Source organism: Megachile rotundata, chromosome 13 (assembly GCF_050947335.1).
Source record: "Megachile rotundata isolate GNS110a chromosome 13, iyMegRotu1, whole genome shotgun sequence".
Lineage (NCBI taxonomy): Eukaryota > Metazoa > Arthropoda > Insecta > Hymenoptera > Megachilidae > Megachile > Megachile rotundata.
In genome coordinates this window covers 14,410,309-14,432,020 of record NC_134995.1, presented here as the reverse complement: position 1 = coordinate 14,432,020, position 21,712 = coordinate 14,410,309, and the positions used below count along the sequence as shown (strand labels likewise).

Sequence of the window (21,712 nt, the reverse complement as noted above, 5' to 3'; positions counted from 1 at the left end):
AATGCGCGAGCTCTTACAGCCACCTGCACATCGTTAAGGTAGTTAAAGAGAGTATCAATCGCGTGATGCGAACAGAATAGAGTTATTATTATTTTTCTACGTCTTTCACTCTCCCTTTCTCTCTCTTCCACAGTGTATAAACGAATATTAATCCTATAACGTAATCAGGAAAGATCGAATCAGACTTTGACCCTGCTTGTCGATGGCGTTTCCATCAGAGAAAGTCTTCCATTTACGGTCAACGGCCCGTTCCTCGTTACCTCCGAGCACTTTCGCGCGTTGTGTCGTCGCGAGGCTGCTGAACACGGAATCGGTAATAACGCGTCTCGATTAGCCACGGTTGCGTACTGCCATACGAATCATCGCGATGCGTTACGAAACGAGAAAAAGGTCCAATCGTTTTTCTCCTTGCCGGGAGAATGAATGAAGAGTTTGAAACGTTTTTTTTCACGAGTTTCGCAATCCAACCATCGTGCAGAATTTGCAACTCCGAATCGAACGGTCCCCTCTTTCCGCTCGTATAATCGACCACGTAACGGTATTACGAAACTTTCTTCCTTTTGCGATTAATCCCGATCGATCTGTGCGGTAAACACCGCGACGAATCTGTCGGAAGTCCAATAAGGTAGCAATTCTATTTTTAATCAACTTAATTGACCATTTCCTTAATTATTTTCTTCTGCTAACTATGTTTTTCAACGCTCAGTTGCCAGTAATGTTATCGAACTCGTTCAGTCGCAGGTGGTCGTTAAGTATCTTAAATGTCAAAGGAAACCTCTTCGTTAATCTAACTTTATGATTCGAAAATTTCTTAAAAAATTTTAATTCGCGATAACCAATACGGTGAACAGAGTGAAATATTTATTCTTTTCCGCGAGTAACTGGGAATCTCTCTGAATGGATGACAAAACGGTAGAATCAGCAGGCTCGAGTCGAAAGTGAAATCAGTATTGCGGAAAGAAGGTTGCCCGTAACGTATAATCAAAAGACTTCGTGTAGAATTACGCTGTACATTTTTCACGGTTGCATCGAATACGCGGTAAAAAAATATCGAACGTTCTTTGAATCGTTCAAGTAACGTTTTCTAGGGAACACGAATATTGCTATCGCAGAGTACTCGTGTACTTTCATAAACATACTGGCCGGTTTTTTGCTTACAAATTGAAATTCTATGACGCTTTGCAGCAGCACGCGTAAGCATTCAATGGTTTTAGTTGCAAAGGATGTATAATTACAGGCAACAGTAATTACCCATTACGCTAGACCGTGTTTCACTTGCACTTGGCCATGCTTATTAGCGGAAGTTAATGAGTCCGGCCGATGAGTTAACGAGAGAAAATTGTTTTGACGAGCACCACCTCCTATTCCGCTTACATCGCTGCGATAAAGTTGCTTTTCTAATTCTGTCGGGTAGAATGGCAAACGGAAAGGAAACACCTTGTTTACGCGTCAAAAGGTGCCACGGTAAATTCGTAAAGTCGAGACGGCGTTACGATCGCTCGAAATCGTTCAAAAAATAGGTAGATGCAAAACAGCGTGGAGAACAGATCACGAACGGGGCGTCTGCGCGAGAGTAATAATCATTTTTGATTAGTAGACTGCGATATTTATGCGCTTATAACGTGTACACAGAAACGTGCAAAATGTGTGCAACGATTGTTGAATTCTTCAGTTCGATGCCTGAAATTGTTAGCATAATATTAACCAACTGGAAAGTTGTTCTTTCCTTCGCCTTTCTTCTCGATGATTTATTTCGCGATGACTTAATAGTAGAAATATATTCGTCTAGGCTAGATTTCATATAAAAACAAGAATTTGCATAAATATCTACAGTCTACTCTAATTACTGGCCACTGTTTCGTCTTTCTTTTCTCGTGGAGGGTCGACGAGGCGCAGAAGGCGGTTTCTAGGTTGAGACAGAAACCTCTTGGTTTCTGTAGGAACACAACCGGCCCGCATACCAGACCAGCCATGAAAGCATGGAGAGCAACCGACACCACGAAATCCTACAACTGAACCAGCTAGAGAAGCTTTCTATTAGTACGACGCATATTTTTCTAACGTGGCATTACCGTCAATCAACGCGAATTAACATTTTCTACATTTTTCTGGAATTTACACCGAGTTCGTTCGAAATGAATTCAAGATAAACCGGAATCCCGGTTCCCGTTTATGATAAATATTTCACGAAAGCGACGTCGATATTGTAGAGAGAAATATTCCGGTTCGAGATTAAACGCGTGGAAGAAAGGAAGAAAGAAGGAGAAAGAAGGTTGCCGTTAAGCGCCTCGGTAATCGGTGCTAGTAATTCCGTAATAACGTTTCTTTTGAGCACGACACCGTGGCTCGAAAGACCGTTCTCATAATTATTCCGTAATTATTACTCGCAACGTAGGCGAGATTAAATTTAATCGCACGGCTACGAGAGAGTGCTTATGACGAGGAAGAAGGATCCTTACAGCGCGTACGGCACGTGCAACCTATTATCTTGCCACGCCGTGCTCTCCCAGACCCTTAACAAATGTAACCAGTCATTGTTGCAAAAGACAACGACCAAATGACGCGTGTAACCGTTTCTATCTTCGAATCGCACCTGCGAGGATCGGCACCAGTTAGGTCCTAGGTTCTTCCTGAGGCTATCCCTAGTCTACTGCAGAGATACCCGAAGATTATAATGGAATCGCTCGCATACTTTCTTGCAAACTTCCTTGCGCTCTGCGTTTCTTTGCGCATTCCCACGCGCTTCCTCGCGATGCCTTTACTAACGATACGTTGTAACGAGTTTCTTCTCGATCACGGAATTTAGCATTTATCACCGAGACTACCGCTTCGGTAATTCGGTGAATATTATCCATCTTTGCACGACGCTTCGAGAACGCTTTCAATTATATACAAAGTTCGAAAGGAATGTTAATTTTGGTTCGTTGTCGAGGTACATCGACTAAATGTTCGTGAACTTGTTTCCGTAAAAGTTTCCACGTGCTTCGAGCTACCGAAAAACTGGGGTTTTAATGAAGCATAAACGTTCGCCATAGTTTCCGACACGCTTCTTTAAGCGAATTCTACTGTTCGTCGTAAACGGGAAAGAAAGTTTCCCTCTAAAAGCTCTCGACCATGGATCGATCAACTTTAACCTGGCTAATAAAAATCAAAACTTTTTATCGTTGCTTGTATTTCTTTCCATTATACTCCATTCGAAACGGAGTTGGTCTCAAAATATCCGTCGTTTTTCTTTCGTAAAAACCAACTCGTTTCGTATTTCCGACGTCGAAAAATGGATGAAGCTCGCAGAAGCGCCGCTTACACCGAGGACGAGTAACGATGTGCTTCGAGGTCGCAACAATAATCTGATCGAATCGGTGTCAGCTACTACCGTAGTGACAGATTTCGTCCAACCAACATCCAAAGCTGGATTTCGCGGTGTAAATTGCAACTGCGTTCTTCCGCTCCTCCGCTCTGACCTATCTCGTTTCCTATTCGCCGCGCCAAGTGTCGAGGGAACAACGAAAGGAGAACAGAATACGTGGAGAGAAAGAACGCGAACAAGAGCGTACTCGTTACTTCATCCGTGTTGAATTACGCGTTGCTTTCTTTGTTTCCCATTCAAGGACAGCGCGTCTTCGTCTAGTAGCTATCGGTATAATGACCATTCGAAGGAAGCAGGATACGCACCGAGAGGGAACATAATGAAAGAAAGGGAAATGAAGGCGTTTCAGGAAGAATGAAATTGGAACGGAAAACGAATTGACCCTGTCGCTATGGTACGTGTACATATAGGTCGACTGTTAATTACAAATTGGACACAGTTATGTCCTCGATTCGATTAAAAATATGTCCTTCCCTTACAATCTCAAAGGGTTGAACCTTCTTTCGAGTGTCCGTTTGCTATCGAAACTTAGAAATTGCTTCTGTCGTCGAGAACCGTTCCAACAATCTATGTACTTCTGTAGATAGCAAAATCCTTCCAAAAGGTCGGCGACGGTACTTGGACTCTGTCAAGGGGACTTATGTGGTTTCACACGATGTCCGAAGCAACAGAAATCAAGCAATTTATCTATAAGCACTACCGATAGATGTCACCTGGTCAAATGTCCTTATTTACCGACTATGTATTATTACCAGTGTCCGTTTGTTGACAACGTCGCTCCGATCGATTCCGAGTTGGCCCCGAAGGAGTTGCAACCCTAAGAAAGAAAGAAAGACGCGCGGAGGGACGAGATGAAAGATAAAAAGGAAAAACTCGATGACGGATTTGAAGGGACAAGCAGAGCAGAAGGGGGAGACGTGGAGAAAGAGAGACCGAGGTGAAGCAAGGCGAACCAGTGATCGTAGTGGGATCAGTGGGATCGACAAAGCTACCTGGATCCACGACGGCCACTTTCGACGGCAGTAACCACGAAGACACCATGACAACACGATCACCCGCATCGTCCTCGACGCGGCTATCCACCGCTGTTCTAGTTGCTGCGGTATTTATTCTTCTTGCCACACGTGAGTTTCATCGACTACCATAAAATCGATCTGTTTTAGAAAGTACTCTCCACATATTTCTTGCGTACCACTCTATCGAACCTTGTACTTATCCTAGTGACTGGCTACGATTTCATCCTTGACTCTAACATGACAAGTATGTTCCTTTTTTTGGACAAGTGTCCAAAATTGTCTGCCAATAACCGATCGGTTCAGTTGTCTAAGTCTGATTAGCCTTGGACTTGGACCAAGTTTTAGTCAGAGGTGTGCAGTAGCACTGAAGCTTTGTCGATGTAACAATCTATTGCAAATTGGACAAATTTTTCATTCAAAACTATATTTATGGTCTCTATTAATTTGACATTAATCGAGTTAAACGGTTATCGACGGATTGTCGATAAGTGGAATCGTTCAGCTTCGGCTTCAACGACCGCAACATCTTTGGCGTTACCATTTTGCGTGGTATTTCGAACGCTACCAACTACGATGCGTTATTAGGAAAGTTTGCAACTGGAATTGTTCGGCGAGGAACGTATTCACTAAGTATGTAACTATATCGGGGAAGCGACGTGTTCTAAACAACTCTAGCTGTCTCGTTTAGCGAACGAAAAGCTGAAAATCGCGTCCGAACGTTTTGCGCGTTGCAATCGAGAACGCGTAAGTTTTCGAGGTCCGAGACAGAATTTCCCGACGATAAACACTAAAAGGTGTCGACGCAAAGCTAGTCCAGCTGAAATACTAGCGACAAAGCATAACTCGCGATTGCTAACGCGCGAAACAAAGTGTACCGTGTCAAATACGAAACGTTCCCGTTTGTCAACGAGGAATTGCAACAGAGTACTCTTTGATATTTAACGACGTATCGAACTGTGACAATTCTGGATTGTAACGCGCGTAAAGTCAATAACGTATAGGTTCGGTCTACGGTAAAATATTCCTACAGAAAATTTATTCAACGTTCACCGATAATCTTGATCCGGACATAAAATTAAATCTCGAAATGACCAAGTGAAGTTTTTTCGTTAACACCATCGTTGGACTTCTTTTCTTTGTTACGGAAGTATTATGGCGCGGTATACTAGAGAAGAGAAATTGGAAAAATAGAGATTTATGCGTAAAAAGATTTAGCGTTCGAGCTCGCTAATTAATGACGGCGTTAAGGATCCTACAAACTGGTTCGACGTCTCGATTTGCCGGTCTGTTTCGCGACTCTCCTCGACTTTCGCGTTCCACGCTTTTCCTCCGGCAATCGTCACGATCCGAGAGGAGAAACAGATTCGCGAAGGAAAAAAGGAAGAAAAGGAAAAACACGCGCGGTATCGCGGTCGTAACGATTCCAAGAAGAAACTCTGGCCGATTTACACGCTCGACTCGCGAAAGTGTCACGGATCGACGGCTACCGCAGCCACGATATCTTCGTTTACCAGAAAATTTATGTATTTGTTGATGGTGATCGAGATACCGATCGAGCCCGTCGATTTGTCAAATTGCTGAACGTTCCTTGACAAATTTTCACTACCGTTTCGCTGATGTATACGGTATTTACTTTTTCAAATACCGGACACGGAATTTCTGCAAACCGCGAAACAAAGCTCGAACAATTTCGTTCGATGCATCGATCTAGAAATGGCGCAAGCCTACGTTTCACGGTTGTGTAACAAACGGGAATACGTTCTCAGATTCTGTCAACAGATACGGCATTCGTGCGTCTAATCGAACACGAACTTAGCGCGTTGCTCGATCACGGCATAAAAAATTCTTTCTTTACGGTCATTGCGCGTCTCGCGTCACTGACTGCGTACACGAAATTCAAGGATTCGTGAACGTTAATCGTGTTCTCGAGCGAACGACAAAAAGCACCTCTTTGCCATAATGAATTCGATAAAATTACAAAGTTTCGTTAGTTAAATACACTCGTGGTAGTCGCGGAGTTGATTTATTGCGACTACTTTGCAACTCCGCAAAGAGTAACGCGTATCTTTTGTAGCAGTTTGATCGGTAGTTTCATGGAAGAAAACCAATCCACGTTTCCATCGAGTATCTCGAACGAAAGCTCTTTCTCCGGAAACGAGGTCCTCGAAGCTGTTCAGCGTTGACTAACCGAAATGTAAAGTTTCCGGTTCCGAAATTCACCGGTTGACTGAGCCACTCGAATGTTTCTACCATTCATTCGATTCGAAACGATCTCGACTTTGATTCGAGAAGACCGCGTTATCGCGTCGCAAACGATTCCTATCGGAGAATCCTTTCCACTTTCCAGCGGAATTTCTCGCATGAAATTTAACATGTTTCTCGTTATAGCCGCGAATCCATCAGGGCTACTCGCATACGCGCGTTGCGACATTAGCCGTATAGTTGTATTATGTAGAAGGCTTGGCAATTACGTTTGTTCGCCTCTCTGCTTTCTCTTTCCTATGAAAATGTCAAAGGTATTATACAGGGAATTTCATAATATATGGAATGGTAAATGATAAACTCGGAAACAATGGAAAAAACCGTCTAGGAACGTGTGTGCCGTTTAACCTTGGCTCGAAAGTCCGATCGCGTCCTGCGACTTCGGTCACTTGTCGTTTAAGCTGCAGTCAAACATTTCGAATAATTAAATAATTTAAATATTTACTTTGATAACGTAGACTTTTGTCCGTGCCTCGTTTCCATTTTTATGGTGGCCGTGACTCGATTGGATCCAGAATCACGCTCGTAACGTTTTAATCACATTGCATGGTGTCGTTACCACGGCGATAATTATTCGCTAATGGTTCGCAACCGTAATGCATCCTTTATAGCCTCGAAACCGACGATGCTTTGATGTTTCGACTTCTCATTATTAATTAATTAACCATCGACGCTAAAGTATACTTGACTGTGTCGCATATTCGTGAGAACGTGTCGATACCGAACCTATATCCAACTGTGATTGAGCTTCTTATTCCCACTTTTATGAATTTCCAAATTAGCGATTCGTTCAGACGCTATTACCGACGTTCCGTTATAAGATGCTAGTTTTAAATCGTCGGCGATCAAGCGAACGCGTCTTGAATTAATTAAAAATTGCGGAACGATCAAGGATGGCCATTTTATTTATTTCAGAAGCATTCGTTCGTGTCCCGCGAAAGAAAGTTCTAACGAATAAAAGTCCAGTAATCGAGTCATTAATTGTTGTAATGAGAGAGCGGTATAGGGGCGTGTACACCGGAAGATTCATAGCGGAACACGCGAATGCAAATAATAATGGCAAAACACGAGCCGGTGGAAAGCTCGATCGATCAAGCAGCTGGTTGATTAAAGGCACCGCAATAGCCGCGTTCTCCATAGAGAATCAGCAGGCTACTGCTGCGCGTGTAATTCTCGTTACGCGTGTTTACGCCGACCCGCTCGATCAATGACAAGACTCCGCTCGAAGATTACACGTCGCGACCTAATGACAGCCTGTACGCGCGCTCGTGCATCCACGGAAAGCGAACGTTCAACGACACGTGTTGTTCCGATCGGGGGAAAGAAATATAGAAAAAATCTCGACAACTTTTAACCGAACGATAAGTTAACTAATTAATATTGCCGTCTGTTTCCGGATCCGCTTACAAGTTTCAAACAGGATAAATTCTGGCAAAAACTGGACCGGGAAGTAAACCCAGTTTCCGATTAATTCGCTGACATTTGGGTCGACCGCTTTAAGATTCGGAGCTATCGCCTAATTAATTCCGCGCACTCGCTGAAAAATGAAACTAGACACTCGTTAAGAATACGCTGACAGACGTTTATCCGGATAACCGATATACAGTTGGAATCGAAATATTCTTTGCGCGTATACCGTCCAAGTGATTCCCGCCATCGCTAACCGTATCCAGAATGCATAAACGAACCGCAATCTATCCGGCCATGCACCGTAACAAACGTATTTTTCTCCAATTATCAAATACCACTCGGTGGAACAAAGTGGTACACGCTGTCCTATCTCCTATCCCATACGTTACATCACCGATTACCAGCGACAGTTAACGGCACCACGAAATAAAATGGTTCTCGTCAGATGTGTACGCCGTCTAATTTTCCTCTCAGATCGCGACGATTTTTCTCACCGGTTTTCCATCGAATCCGCTAACGTCCTGGCTCTCGAACGCGCACGATTTATGCTCGAACGTGCGTCAATCTTGTCGAATGGACGATATCCTGTTCATCGAGGAACAGAGAGCAATAACGGTACGCGTTCGATCAAAGGGTTAGACACGATCGTCGACCGGTTCCTAGATTCGTTAGCATCTAACGAACGATTCGTTTAAACGCGGGATCGGCCTCCGATTCACCGCATATTTATGCGAATTCTAACCCTGATCTCTTACCGTTCGATCGCCGGACAAACTTCCTGCGTGATCCTTCACCGATCTTGGCAGATCCTGCTCGCATTCGCGGTTAACTCTTTCGCGTTTCGAACAATTTATCGTTCGTAGGAAGAGAAGCTTATAACGGATGATGATATAATAAGCAATTACCCAGTTCGATCAGAAAGTTAGATTTTTGGAACAACTCGAAGAGTAAAAGCTAATTAACGACGAAGATCGCCGAATTCTTTCGAGCACAATTTTACACGAGCCTCGTAACCAGCAAATTGTCGGATCAAGTTCGAACCAGATGACTAACATTCCTTGATCTCGTACGACACGATCTGATCCACATGCCGCGATAGCAGCAAAGCCCTGCAAAGCATTCGAGGAACTCGCTTTTGGCATACCCTCGCGATTCGCAAGGATCCGTTCCGTTTGACAAAATTGATCCTCGAGGTAATCGGTAAAATCTACAGCAAGCGAAATTTGTTATTCCTACTGTCGCGATTAGTTATGCGCACGACCGGTTCTCCGATCTTCCTTTGAGAAACAGTTAATTATCGAAACTGTTTAACGATTCCACAGCTAAATCAACGATCGAAACGATATATGCGTTGGATTCTCGCTGTAAAATATTCACCTTTTCTTTTTAAATGTCTCCTCGTATATTATGTATGTACGTCAAGTACTTTCGAAGAATTATTAGATTGCTTTAATATTCATATATTCCAACAAACATTCAAATTTATTAACAATTTAAATAAATTCTCCACTCTGAAACCTGGAATCGTTTAGCAACGAATCAGCCAGACATGTTTGGTAACATGTCCAAGAAACGAAGATCTCTCACCTATCCCTCTAACTTTATTCATCTCTTATCGCGTTCGATCATTAATCCACGATAATTAATTGAACTCGATTGTGTTCACAGAGGTATGCAGCGAAGCTTATTACGGCAAGCTTATCGGCAAGCTGTCGGAACTTCATCACGGCGTCAGCGGTGAAGTTTACGCCGTGGACGGGCGAACTCTGTTCATCAAGGATTTCACGTACGACGGCGAAGCACCAAGTTCGTAACCAAGAAATCTATGCAGGGATAGATAATCATGCTACCAGCTAAACTTCCCATTTCGGAATACGTCGATCGATCGTCATCGATTTCTCCGATGTATACAGTATTTCTAAATAGATTCGGTATCAAGAAGTATAACAAAAAGTTGAACGAGATAAACAGCTAAGTTAATGAATTACGTTCTTGGCGCTTTCGATTCACTCGGTACTCTCGCTTTCCCGCACGTCGATAAAATCGAAAGCGTTCGTTGGAGTCGTTCTCCATAGCAATAGGCAAATCGAGCTGATCGAGTGAAAAAGATTACGATCGAAAGAAAGGTCATAGAAAGAATGCGATATTGATTGCGATCGAATGGTTGGGGAAATTAAGCGATTATCAACAACTGGTTCCAATCAACGAAAGTCTGCAATTACAATTACCTCGTTTCAGCTGCCTATTTCTACGTCGGCAATACCAAGAGTCCCAACGGTAATGGAATCAGGCTTCGGGACGAGCGTGGATCGTAAGTGTGCCTTCCTTGTATTTTGTTCGCGTCACGGGATAACCTGACCCAGATACCTTAGAAACCTTAAGCTGTTAAAGTCGCATACCGCTAACTACCACCGGTACAGCTGTATTAACCGGATACGTAAGACTGTAGAACGCAATGAACATTCCGTTTCCATCGTAATTTAAGAAGGCGACTCCGTAGTGCATCCTGGTTAACAAAAAATTTGTTCGATTCGCAACAGAACGGAAACGCTGAGGCGGTACCGGAGGAAGAGCATCACCCTGACGCTTCCGGACGGAAAAACTCTGAACAACATCAAATGGTTCGCCGTATGGTGCGACGAATACGCCGTAAGCAGTAAACGTATTATGCTCGTGACCTTCGACGTCGACGTTGTTTCGATTCCTCTATCACGGTACAGAAACCGGTATCGGTTCCTTGCCGCGCAACTTTCACGCTCGCGGTTTGTACGACGCGCGTGCTCCCGAACCCGCCAACAGATAGAAAGTAATCGCGTCGGCTGGCTCTATGCCATACCAACACCGAATGTCCCGACAAATTGGACCCGACTACCTCTTACGAAACTTTTCGAATGAAAGAAAAAAGAAAAGAGAAATTGAAAATCCGATTACGAGCTCGAGAACTATCCGTTGAACAGGCAATGCTGGCATCGTTAAAAGTTACGGCTCTATGGAAGTCACGGTCGTACGAAACTTTGCGTTCATTCGTCGATGCTTTTATTTGTCTCTCTTTTCTTATTCTCCTGATACGCGACCAGCGATCGATGTTCCGATGATTTCCAGGTGAACTTCGGAGACGTTAGGATACCGCGAGGATTCGATTACCCAAAACCTCAAAAATTGGCAGCTCTCAGCGGAGTGCACGGAGTCAGTTCAGAACCGATCGTCGTGGTGGACGCCCAAACGCTCTTGATACCGAACTTTAGTTACGATGGCGAAGCACCGGGTAAGTTGTTCTCAAAATCATCTGGAAAGAATTTCCTGTCGTTTCTGCACGAATAAATTTTCTTTCGATCGTCTGAATTTACAGACGCGAAATTTTGGGTGGGAGCCGGACCAACACCGTCGCCCCAAGGTATCCGTATTCCCGACGAGAACGGAAAGGTGGTACCTCTCCGTCGATACGATCGCAAGACTATCGTGCTGACGTTGCCCTCGGATCTAACGATCCATCAGATCGGCCATTTTGGCGTCTGGTGCGAGGCGTTCACCGTCGACTTCGGCCACGTACAAATTCCGCAGAGTCTTAACGTGCCACCATCCCTAAAGATGCTCGGAGTCTCGCCGCAGGTAAGCTATCCTCCAGTCACCGATCTCGCTGCTTTATAAACGCGATAGTCCCTTTGCTAGCTCCGATAAGCTCCAACGACAAAATCTAGTTGCGATCCGATTAACGCGTTAATTAGTGCGGAAGAAATAGTAATACGCCACGTGACATTAATAACACATAGATATTAGAAACGCGGAAGACCATAGTTAGAAATACCTCGCAAGGTACGTACTTGTCTCGAAACACGCGTTTCAGGAATTACAAAATTACCGTATTTGCAGAATCACGTTTTAACCGACAGAAGTATTCGTGCAAGCTTTTAACCGTTCCTCAATTTACGACGCATCGTCTTTAGCCAAGTCAATGCCCTGCGTCACGTCCCGTAAGTTTCCTTGGGCCGGAACCAACTACCCTGTACTTTCATCTTCCGTCGACGTTTGACGAGGCGATTACGTTGCCGAAGTTTGATAATTGTGCTCGTCGTCTCGCGCATACGCGCTTCGAAACGGTTTGCCTCGAACAAAATTATCGGCAATTTTGAATACCGGTGATTATTTTTTCTTCAGAAAATTCGATGGAAGCAGTAAACTGTAATATCGTCCTTGGAACAGAAGCTGTTTTGTATGTCTGTACATTCGAACGTGTAGAAACAAACGAACCTTTCACGGGGACAGTCAATACAGACTCCGGTATTGTTCGACGGCGAATTTGTCTCTGTCAATATTTGAGTGGATACCTAGTTGTCAGCGGACGTCGTTCGGTCGACAATATGTTCGACGATTTTGCCTAGCGAACGTGTTCTTCTTCAACGAGTCGACTCGTGACCTCTTTTCTGCTTTGATACTCGACGTTAGAAAAGCTTTGGGTATCGTAGTCTCTATAATTTGGGAGACAAGAAAGAAAGTTATTTAAGATTTTTAGTTGTGTCGTGGTACAAGATAATCGATCGTTAAAGGTAGTTGGAGTTTCCATTTCTCGCGAATTCCTATTTATACAGATAGAGTGCATGTCCCTTGTATCTAACCTTGGCACGTTAACCGGATGAAACAAAATTACGATCGACATAGAGTAAGGTTTGATTTCCGGAGCTGCTCTAACCATATTTCTCATCGATTCCTGGTACCGCAGTCTCTATTTTCCACGATCTGTTAACTATTTACGTATTTATATGCCTAGCGAACAAGATAAAGCTACGAACACGAATAATGTCAGAATTATTTATCCTCCTGAACTATTGAAAAGTTCGAAGAGCCTCGCGTATCGTGTTGTCCGAGAAAAAACCAGACTTTCCAACGCATAAATAAGAAAGTTTTTGCCCATTACACGAGTAACTAATCCATCGAGACTGTAGACTTGTAAGAAAAAGTTGGAGAATCCAGCTTGTTCCAATGACGTATGCATAACACCCTGTCTCTGTCCTTGTGTTGCAGAACGTGCATCGCGGAGGGCAGGGACAGACGCTCGGTCTGGTAAATCCGTACGAGCTGTCTGCTTCGTCATCGTCGTCGCCGTCATCGTCTCCTTCTCCTTCCTTCGCGAGCGCGTTGCTGACACAGCAGCAATACCAACGTCCGACAACTTACCGACCGAACCTCCACCGCGAAGATCAAGTCCAAGTGATCCGAGCGATCGACTATCGAATACCAAAGAACCTGCAGTCCCAGGAACCTCTCGCGCAGCAGCTTCGCCATCTCGAACCTGCCTCTTATCCGACGCAAACTGGAAGATCGGCCGCGATCGTGCAATACGGCGACGACGCGTCGAATCTAGACGACCCGGCCACGTATCAGGAACAATTTGGAAACGGTGGTTTCGACCTGCCACCGGAACGATTGAGATCGCGCGGTCAACTTACCGGTGAACCGCGAGCCAACTCGTACGCGAGGCTCTTGCGATTCCAAGGCGACAGACGGCTAGATTCCTCCGTTCGGTATTAATCCGCTCGCAACCCCTGACAGGAAACTTGACAAACGATCGAACACATTGCTAGTTTCGAGGCTCTTAGGGAAAATGTTCGAATAGACATCTTTGGTACGCGATGATTCGCAACTGTCCAAATATAAACCACAATAGTACTCGATCGATATCCAACGAATACCGCAAACCCGTTCAGACAACTTTTTTCGGGATGTCTCGCGTTGTCGAACAAATTTTACGTCTCCGTTTCTTTATCATCGTCTAAAATATCTCTCCATTTTTCATTGACAAACAAACAAATGGGATTTGCCATTCTTCAAATCGAAGCGAAACTTGTATCTCGAAGAATTCGTAAAAGTTACTCGAACTTATCATCGCGTATACCAAGGATGATTCTAAGGTGGCAAACACAGGTGGCACAGCTGCGATAATATTAGCTTCATACGTAAAGTTCTATGGTTAGCCAAGCACAGCCACTTTGGAAAGTTTGCCAGCTAGGACACGAACGCTAGACGAACACTCTGGCTTTCCTTTTATTTATTTAACGCCACGCGTCGGCCATTTATTAGACGAAGAATCTCTGAGCAACGCTTTACGCCCACAATTATACGTGCACATAGACGCGCAAACGAAGCCTATAGCTTGCCGTTAGGAGCCTGTTGCACAATGTGGAATCGACTTTGCACGCGATAAAAATAATTATACGAACGCCGAAGCGTGATTAGCAAAACTTTTAGATAGAAGTTTAATGTCCTACGTACTCCAGTCGCGAATGATTCTGTCAGCATCCAACTATAACTACGATAATTTTCCTAAAAAAGTATAAGTTTAAAACTATCCAAGACACTTGGATAACAGAAGTCTTCCTCCGAGTAATTGTATATTTGTAGTTCGTCGAGGCTAGTGGAATCGTATCGTTCGAAAAGGAGCATAAATCTAACCGTTTACCACTCTGCTTTCCACGATGTTGAAGAAGAACGATGTAGTTTAGTTTCGAAACGCAGCTCGTCGGTTCAAAGTAAATTCACCTTATATAACGTATACATAGAGGATCCACGGTGTAAGTAGACGCAATCTATGCAGGCGCAGACCGTCCTACGGACACATACCTACCAGGCACGCCTTTAATCTCTCCAATCCCCTCTAGAATTCTATTCTAAGAGACATACAATCTCGCCCATCCCGTACAAGCGGATGCATCGCGTTCTCAACGAACAATACGAGTCGCCATAATTCACGGTTTGCCTGTCTCTACGAATCCTCGTGAAATATGTGTCGATATTAGCGACACTTCGGTATCGGTTTTTGTCTCCTGGATCATCTGCTTCGGGCTCTAACGAGAATATACGTACACACGTGCGTATAAAACGAGGGACCAACTAAATAATCGGTCGTTACGACTCTTGGACCAGTTATAAGAGGCTAATTTTCAATTTTTTACCGAATTTAATACTCGCGCCTGTATTGCTGTTTGTAGTTTGAAGGACCGTACAACAGACGGAAAAAATTTCATTTTATTCGATGCTGCAGTTTAAATTTGTTTGTTGATAATGACGATGCCTATAAAAATATGTTCCTGGAGCGTACGGGCAAATTTTACGGAAAAAGTATTGAATAGTATTAACATTAGTAACAGGTTATTGCAGATGAAATGCCGAATTTAATTAACAAACTTTCGGTAGAGACTGCTTCGTTAAAAGACATGCACGTTCATTGAAAAGAATAGTCGTTTCGAGTCAAGTACGAAATACCTTCCGACCATATTTTTGTTTCAAAAATTGACCATTTTATACGCAATAACCTAATAGCAATGTACCTTGTCATATAACTTATAGTACACGTTTAATCCGAGTGTCGAAGTGGACGCGATAACCGCGTTTCGAATCGTGTTTGCGAACAATCGAACAACGTTTGCTAGCGAATTATCATGCGATTGTAAGCGTATTCGTCGTGGTCTTAGCTTTACCGTAGCGCTGATTTCAGGCGTAAATGCGAAGCAACGATCGAACGAAGAGGAAGAAGCTGAAGAAGTATTAGTTTCGTAAAATCAAGCGTAAAGAATGGAAAAGCGATGTTTTTGACTGTGATAAGAGGGTTAATTACTAGTTTCGTGGCCAGAAAGAGACGAGGGACTTGTCGCTTGGAAATAAAGCTGAAGGATTCCCTTCCAGCCTGGGCCGGTTCTTCCTTCTAAGTACATCAGCTTCCAATATACGTATATATGTTATATCAACGTAGATAATTGTATATATATACATATATATATATACACGCACCGATACATTATTTTTCTATCGATTTTTGTACTGTTTTTACCTGAGATTGATACAAAATAAAGGATATTTTATTTTCTTTGAAACACGAGTCTTTTGTCTTATTGCGATCTGACATAGTCCTCGAAAGAAACTGTCCAAACTACGGAGAGATCGTTGAGGTTCACGATGCGTGCCCGATCGATCGGGGGGAATCAATGTTGCTGTTGTGAACGATGGTAAACGGTGTGTCGTTTGATTTCAGTCAAAACTGAACTGTGAAGTTCTGGAGGACAAGCTGGCTTTCGAGGTGCGATGGGCCGTGGCCGGAGACAGCATAGTCGCCCAACTCGTTGGAAAACTTGGTGAGTAACACGTTCCCGAGCTGTCCGCCGCGAGCTCGCCTCGCGAAAGCGCGAAACTTCTCTCGCGTTTATTGAAAACAACGCGCTGCTGCGTCGACGAAACGGAAAATACAACCCAATTTTTCATTAGAGGCACCCCGCCTCGTTAATGTTCGTTGTTCCTAAACTAAAATATTCACCTTTTTGCGGAAGGTTGTTCCTGCGAAAAGGACACAGAAAACAATCGCGCGCCCTATTTGCACCCTTCGACAGATGTAATCGTTCTTGCGGAAAAGGTAGCACGAAAAATCGCATTTCACGATCTAATTACCGCGTGATCGCGCTTTACACGGACAGCTCGATGAATTAGGGGCCACCCTACCGAACCGATTGTCCGTGTGACGTGGAAAATAAATTTCGCGTGAACGACCCACCGAAATTAGCGCGCGTCCCTTTAAACGCGTTTCGTAATCATCTATCGGTTACCACGATACACTCCGCTATCGTTCACCGCTCGAAAACGATAATGTATCGAGAGAAAAATGAAAAAACTGGTAACTGGAGCGTACGATACCCGTTGCGACGAAAGGACCGACACGCGGGAAGTCGTTGGTCTTCCAGGTAATTTCCGAGAAAATCGATCGGACGAGGATCCTTCGCGACGTAATCTTCGAACGAGTATTCTTCGAGATATGACGAAACTTTGTAACGATGTAATCCTATATCCTGTCAACAGAGGATGGACAGTACATGGCATTCGGACTGTCTGCGGATCCTAAGAGAAGTTTGATGGTTGGCGGAGACGCGGTAGTCGCCTGGGTCGATAAGCAAACACTTCAAGGATACGCCGTCGATTATTTCCTGGACGCCAAATCCCAATGTTCCGGTGGACGGGGTAGCTGTCCCGACACACGCATACAAGTTAGAATTCTTCGTATTATATACACGCGTGTATCGTTTGGAAAAAGTTATATACGAATTCGTCGCGTGTTACAAATAGTATCGCATTATCAAGAACATGACATACTTCCACGAGTAACGGAAATAACGAAATGTGGGACATGTATACATATAATAGTTAACGTGTCAAACAGATGACAATGTTCTATCTGCGAACGCTTTGCATTCGATTTACCCTGTTGAAACGCCGCTTTGCAGGAGAACACGAATTCCATCCGATTGTTGAACGCAGCCCTGGTGGACGGATATAGTATTGTCACGTATCAGAGGCTACTGAAGACGAACGACGAGCTGGACCATCAAATCCTGACAAACGACTCGCAAGCGATCATCTGGGCCATCGGTCCTCTGAACGAGAGGCTAGAGGTCAGCTTTCACTCGGACTATTTGAAAACCGACCGCTTCATCGACTTTGGTCGACCACCGGTTTGGAATTGTCCCATTCCAGAGCACTCGCAAACGCTCGTGGATAACGAGGATAAAGGCAGCGGAAATCAGGTGACAAGATATTCGTTGCGTTACAGAAAATATTGACCGCTATCGTAACGCGAACATCTATTAACACGAATGTTCGAAACAGCTAGTAGAAGTGACTACAAAAAGACCGCCGCGTGCGCCAGCTACACCAGCACCGGCACCTAAAAAAGATGCATGGGAGATTCCACCTATTCAATGCTACGAACCCGAGGACGGTGTGCTTTACGCGCAAATGGGACCAACCGGAGGAAAACACGGCTATCCCGCGATCACTGGTACAATGATTGGCTCGACGAAAAATTGGCGAAAACGGTGTGACGTGAACTGATTAAGTTCTATGATTTCCCTAGGTCACGTCGGTTGGGGTATCTCGTGGTACATAAATGGCCTACTGATTCCCGAGATCAACGTTGTACGCGGAACAAAGTATACTTTCGTGGTGGAAGGCGGCGAGAATCCTGATACACCTGCTCGTTATCATCCCTTCTATATTACCGACGACCCTGTCGGTGGATACCAACACAAAACGCCTGAAGAGAAAGCCGTAAGTCGAACCGCTTTCGCTGTCTTTGAACGCGGCTGTCTAAATAACATCGTTGTTTCGTGTACGAGTAGAAGGTAAAAATATTCGCGGGTGCACAACGTCAGCGCGGTGTGTATCGACCAACGGGTGTAGGTCGTTTGTGCAACTGGGTACCGGACCAAAGTCAACCCCCCGCCGACGAATTCGCGACGTTCGGTGCTTACCAACGTACGTTGACTCTGGAATGCGACCCTGGTGAACCAGGTATCGTGACGTGGACTCCCGACGAGAACACACCGGACACCGTATACTATCAGGTAAGTGAACGTTGAAATTTGTAAAGGCAACACGAGTAACGTGGTCACCTGATTGTTCACGAACATTCAGTGTTTCACACACCGTTACCTGGGCTGGAAGATCAACGTTCACGACAGCTGCGAAGCCGCTGCGGCTGCCAGCGAGCAGCACGAGGTTTACGCGGCGCCGGAAAATCAACGACCGAGGATCAATGCGGATCTCGAGCACAGCCCCAGCATCCGTGTCCCGAGCAAGGTAACGCCAACGGCGGAGTTTCTTCAGCAACATCTTCATCAACCCTACGGTGAACATGGGCTTCGTATTCCTTATCATCCAACGACTAACCCCGGCAAGCTAAGCACACCATACATGCAACTACTAACGACCGCTCATAACAACAATTACGTCCGCTTACAATCATCGCCGCAGTACGAGGAGCCGTTCGGTTCGAGTGCTTCTTCTTCGTACAGTACGCCCGGTGTCAGCCTTCTGCCGCATAGTCACGAGGTACGCGTGAAGGACATGCATCACGTGCACCTCGAGGAAGACCCGATGCAGCAACAACAGCATCATCATCCGAACTACCACCGCTACAATCATCTTCATCACCATCATCAGCTAGCGCCGATCTATCACGAGCAATCGATCGGAACCAGTAGACCAATCTCCCCCCATCCTGGCAGACATCATCAAATCATGGAGATCGAACCGGACTTCGTTCACCAAGCCTCTAACCAGCAATTGTCTAACCTCGTTGCAGATAACCCACGACCACTGAGCCCCGGGACGAAATACGCTTATCCGGTTGCCAGCAATGCGCAGATCCAATACCCTAGCAGGCCGTTGTATCACCATTACGCGACCAATTACCACCACCTTTATCACCTGCCACCTCACCACCATTACAATCGCTATCAGCCAGAACAGAGGACTCAACTGATGATGATCAAGAGACCGATGATGAGTCGTCGACCGATGTTGCAGACCGCTCACTCGATGCCGCAGCCAAATATGCCCAGGCCGATCTTTCTGGAACGAAAAAAGTCCGTCTACGCGCCAGCCACCTCCGTGTTCAGAAGAAACCAAGAGAAAGCGTCTTCGGCGAATGGCAATTTTCAGGTCTCGAAGCTGAAGAAAGTTGACCCGAAACAGTGGAGCAAGCTAGAGGCTAAAGTTTCCGACGCGAACTTGCCCAACGCCAACGTCTTCTCTACTCCTATGAAACCAGCCAGGAACACGGGCTTCGATCCAGGTTCCATAGTGATCGAGAACGGTTTCAAGCCGATCATCAGAAATTTGGAGCAACCCGCGGACGTGGCTGAAAAGAGATCTTCCGACAAAACGGAAGACGATGTTCGAGAAACTTTGAATCATAGACCTGTCGACAATTTTGAACCAGTTTTCATACCTTCGCCACCCGTGCCAACCGTGAACACGGTAAAAAGGTCGAAGAAGAAAATCGCGAAACCTCGTCCGAGCGAGTTCGAGGACATGGAAATGGCTGCTGACAGGATGAACGCTTATTACTTGCCTCCGGTTCCCAGCACGATATCCAACGAATCACCGTCTTCGTCCTCGTCAGAGGTATTGATCACGTTCGACGGAAAGAGACTGAAAGACCGTGGCTTGGCCAGGTCGATTTCCAGGATCGAAGAGCATTCCAGAAGCACGTTATCCTCGGATGTGCTCAGTAGAACCCCGCAATTCGGGAGATTCAAAGGGGAACTACCGCCTCTGATCCCTGAAGAGTCTCGTTCTCGGCTCGATAAACGTCGTCCATCGTTCGCGGACTCGTCGCTATCTGAAACAACGCCGACAAAGAACACGAAATTAATGCTCGTGACGAGGTCGAAGAGATCTCCGCACGAGGGACATGTGCACGCGATGAACAGCTCCGAAACGAATCATCACGATTACCACGATCATCACGATCATCGCGATAATTCGAGTTCTCTGCTCGTTAATGCTGGCCAAACGCTCATGGCTAATTTAGGATACATCTTTCTGACTTTTGTCTTCTACCATATTATTTGAACAAATTGGCTACCAGGTGTGTAACATTGTTAAGAAGATTCAACGATTTAACATTCGGAGTTATCGATGTTAGAGATTTTGCGATTGTGAATGTTGTTCCGAAAAACCTTTTTTGCCACTGTAATTAGTTTCGTCAACAGTTGTTTTGGAATATTCGTTCTTTAGAATACCGTTCACGTCTCGACAACTCCAATAGCTATAACTCCGAAATGTTGAACAGTGAAAGCCTCAAGATCTGGCATTTATCGGGGACAGATGTAAAGGATGCTAGTTCTGGACAGCAGTTTTCAGGAGCTTCTGCGAGGAATTATTTCTTTTTTTTCTTAACCTGTTAACTGGGTGTTTTCTTTTAACACGTTGGCCGTCGCGGTAGACGTAGTCGTATCTATTCAGTATTAATCATTAAAGATATCGAACATTTCAAAATTATTGGCGTACTCTTAATAGCATTCAGAACTGTCCAACTTCCATACTTTTTTTAATTATTTGCTAAATTAAACTCGTCCATCATCGCTTGTATTTGGAATTCTGATCCACTGTGCATCGTGGCGACCAACGTATTAAACAGCAAAAATTGATTTGCCCCTTGCGCGTGTAACAATAATTTATGTTGTAAACGATTCATGAATAATACAGGACTTTATCTTCCGATATAAGCGTAATAACATCGCTAAAGGCAGGAATCTTTCAGGATTTGCATTATTAGATTTTATATGTCTTTCAGTTGAATCCAGGTTAACAGGTTAATCACATTTGCCACGTTTTAACGCAAAATGTACGTGACTTTGTGGATTAATAGACAATGTAATCGACGCGATAACCCGGGAGAGGAATATAACTAACCACAAAATATTGATCCATGATTTACTTATTTATTCAGTTATTTATTCACGAATTATTTGCCCTTTTATCATACGAGAAAGAAGCTTCCAAGACGAGCAATAGTATTGGATAAAAGACAAATTTGTGTCATTTGCGCTCATCGGATCTCCAGCTCTGTAAGAGTATAATATACCTTTGTTACAAGTCTTTTTTTCTAAGTTTTAAGTCTCGAGGTGCATGAAAGAAGAATCTTATCGTTCTACGTGCTACAACTTCGTTGTGCTCTAGTATATACCTGTACATAAGTTGATTGTTAATAAATTGTGTAATGGATACAATGTTCCTCCCTTTATTTTTCTTGCCATTGTTGTCTCTGCAACGAACCGTAAGAAATAGAAAAGTTGAGAAACGGAAAAGGAAGTATAATGTCAGCGTCATGTTG

The 21,712-nt window shown here is 44.4% G+C and overlaps 1 protein-coding gene across 3 annotated transcripts; it reads left to right on the top strand.

The window, feature by feature from the left end:
* Positions 1–4,268: 4,268 nt before the first annotated feature.
* Positions 4,269–21,608, top strand: Skeletor (DM13 and DOMON_DOH domain-containing protein skeletor). Of its 3 annotated transcripts, XM_076539348.1 has the most exons (13): positions 4,269–4,491; positions 9,724–9,861; positions 10,294–10,366; positions 10,596–10,704; positions 11,158–11,320; positions 11,405–11,664; positions 16,079–16,178; positions 16,894–17,078; positions 17,316–17,615; positions 17,698–17,869; positions 17,945–18,138; positions 18,210–18,434; positions 18,505–21,608. In XM_076539348.1, exons 1-13 carry the CDS (start codon positions 4,407–4,409, stop codon positions 20,446–20,448), a joined length of 3,948 nt encoding a protein of 1,315 aa, XP_076395463.1. In that variant the 5' UTR covers positions 4,269–4,406; the 3' UTR covers positions 20,449–21,608. The 3 variants fall into 3 exon arrangements, with proteins under 3 accessions (XP_076395463.1, XP_076395464.1, XP_076395465.1); XM_076539349.1 differs by lacking the exons at positions 16,079–16,178; positions 16,894–17,078; positions 17,316–17,615; ... (2 more) ...; positions 18,210–18,434; positions 18,505–21,608 and adding an exon at positions 13,075–15,920 and having other exon boundaries at positions 4,284–4,491; XM_076539350.1 differs by lacking the exons at positions 16,079–16,178; positions 16,894–17,078; positions 17,316–17,615; ... (2 more) ...; positions 18,210–18,434; positions 18,505–21,608 and adding an exon at positions 15,545–15,920 and having other exon boundaries at positions 4,311–4,491.
* The last annotated feature ends 104 nt before the right edge of the window (positions 21,609–21,712 follow it).

Coding starts and splice junctions, on each gene's coding strand:
- Skeletor (XM_076539348.1), top strand. CDS start 4,407: ATGACAACACGATCACCCGCATCGTCCTCGACGCGGCTATCCACCGCT. Junction 4,492..9,723: donor ATTTATTCTTCTTGCCACAC/GTGAGTTTCATC, acceptor TTGTGTTCACAG/AGGTATGCAGCGAAGCTTAT. Junction 17,616..17,697: donor ATAAAGGCAGCGGAAATCAG/GTGACAAGATAT, acceptor TGTTCGAAACAG/CTAGTAGAAGTGACTACAAA.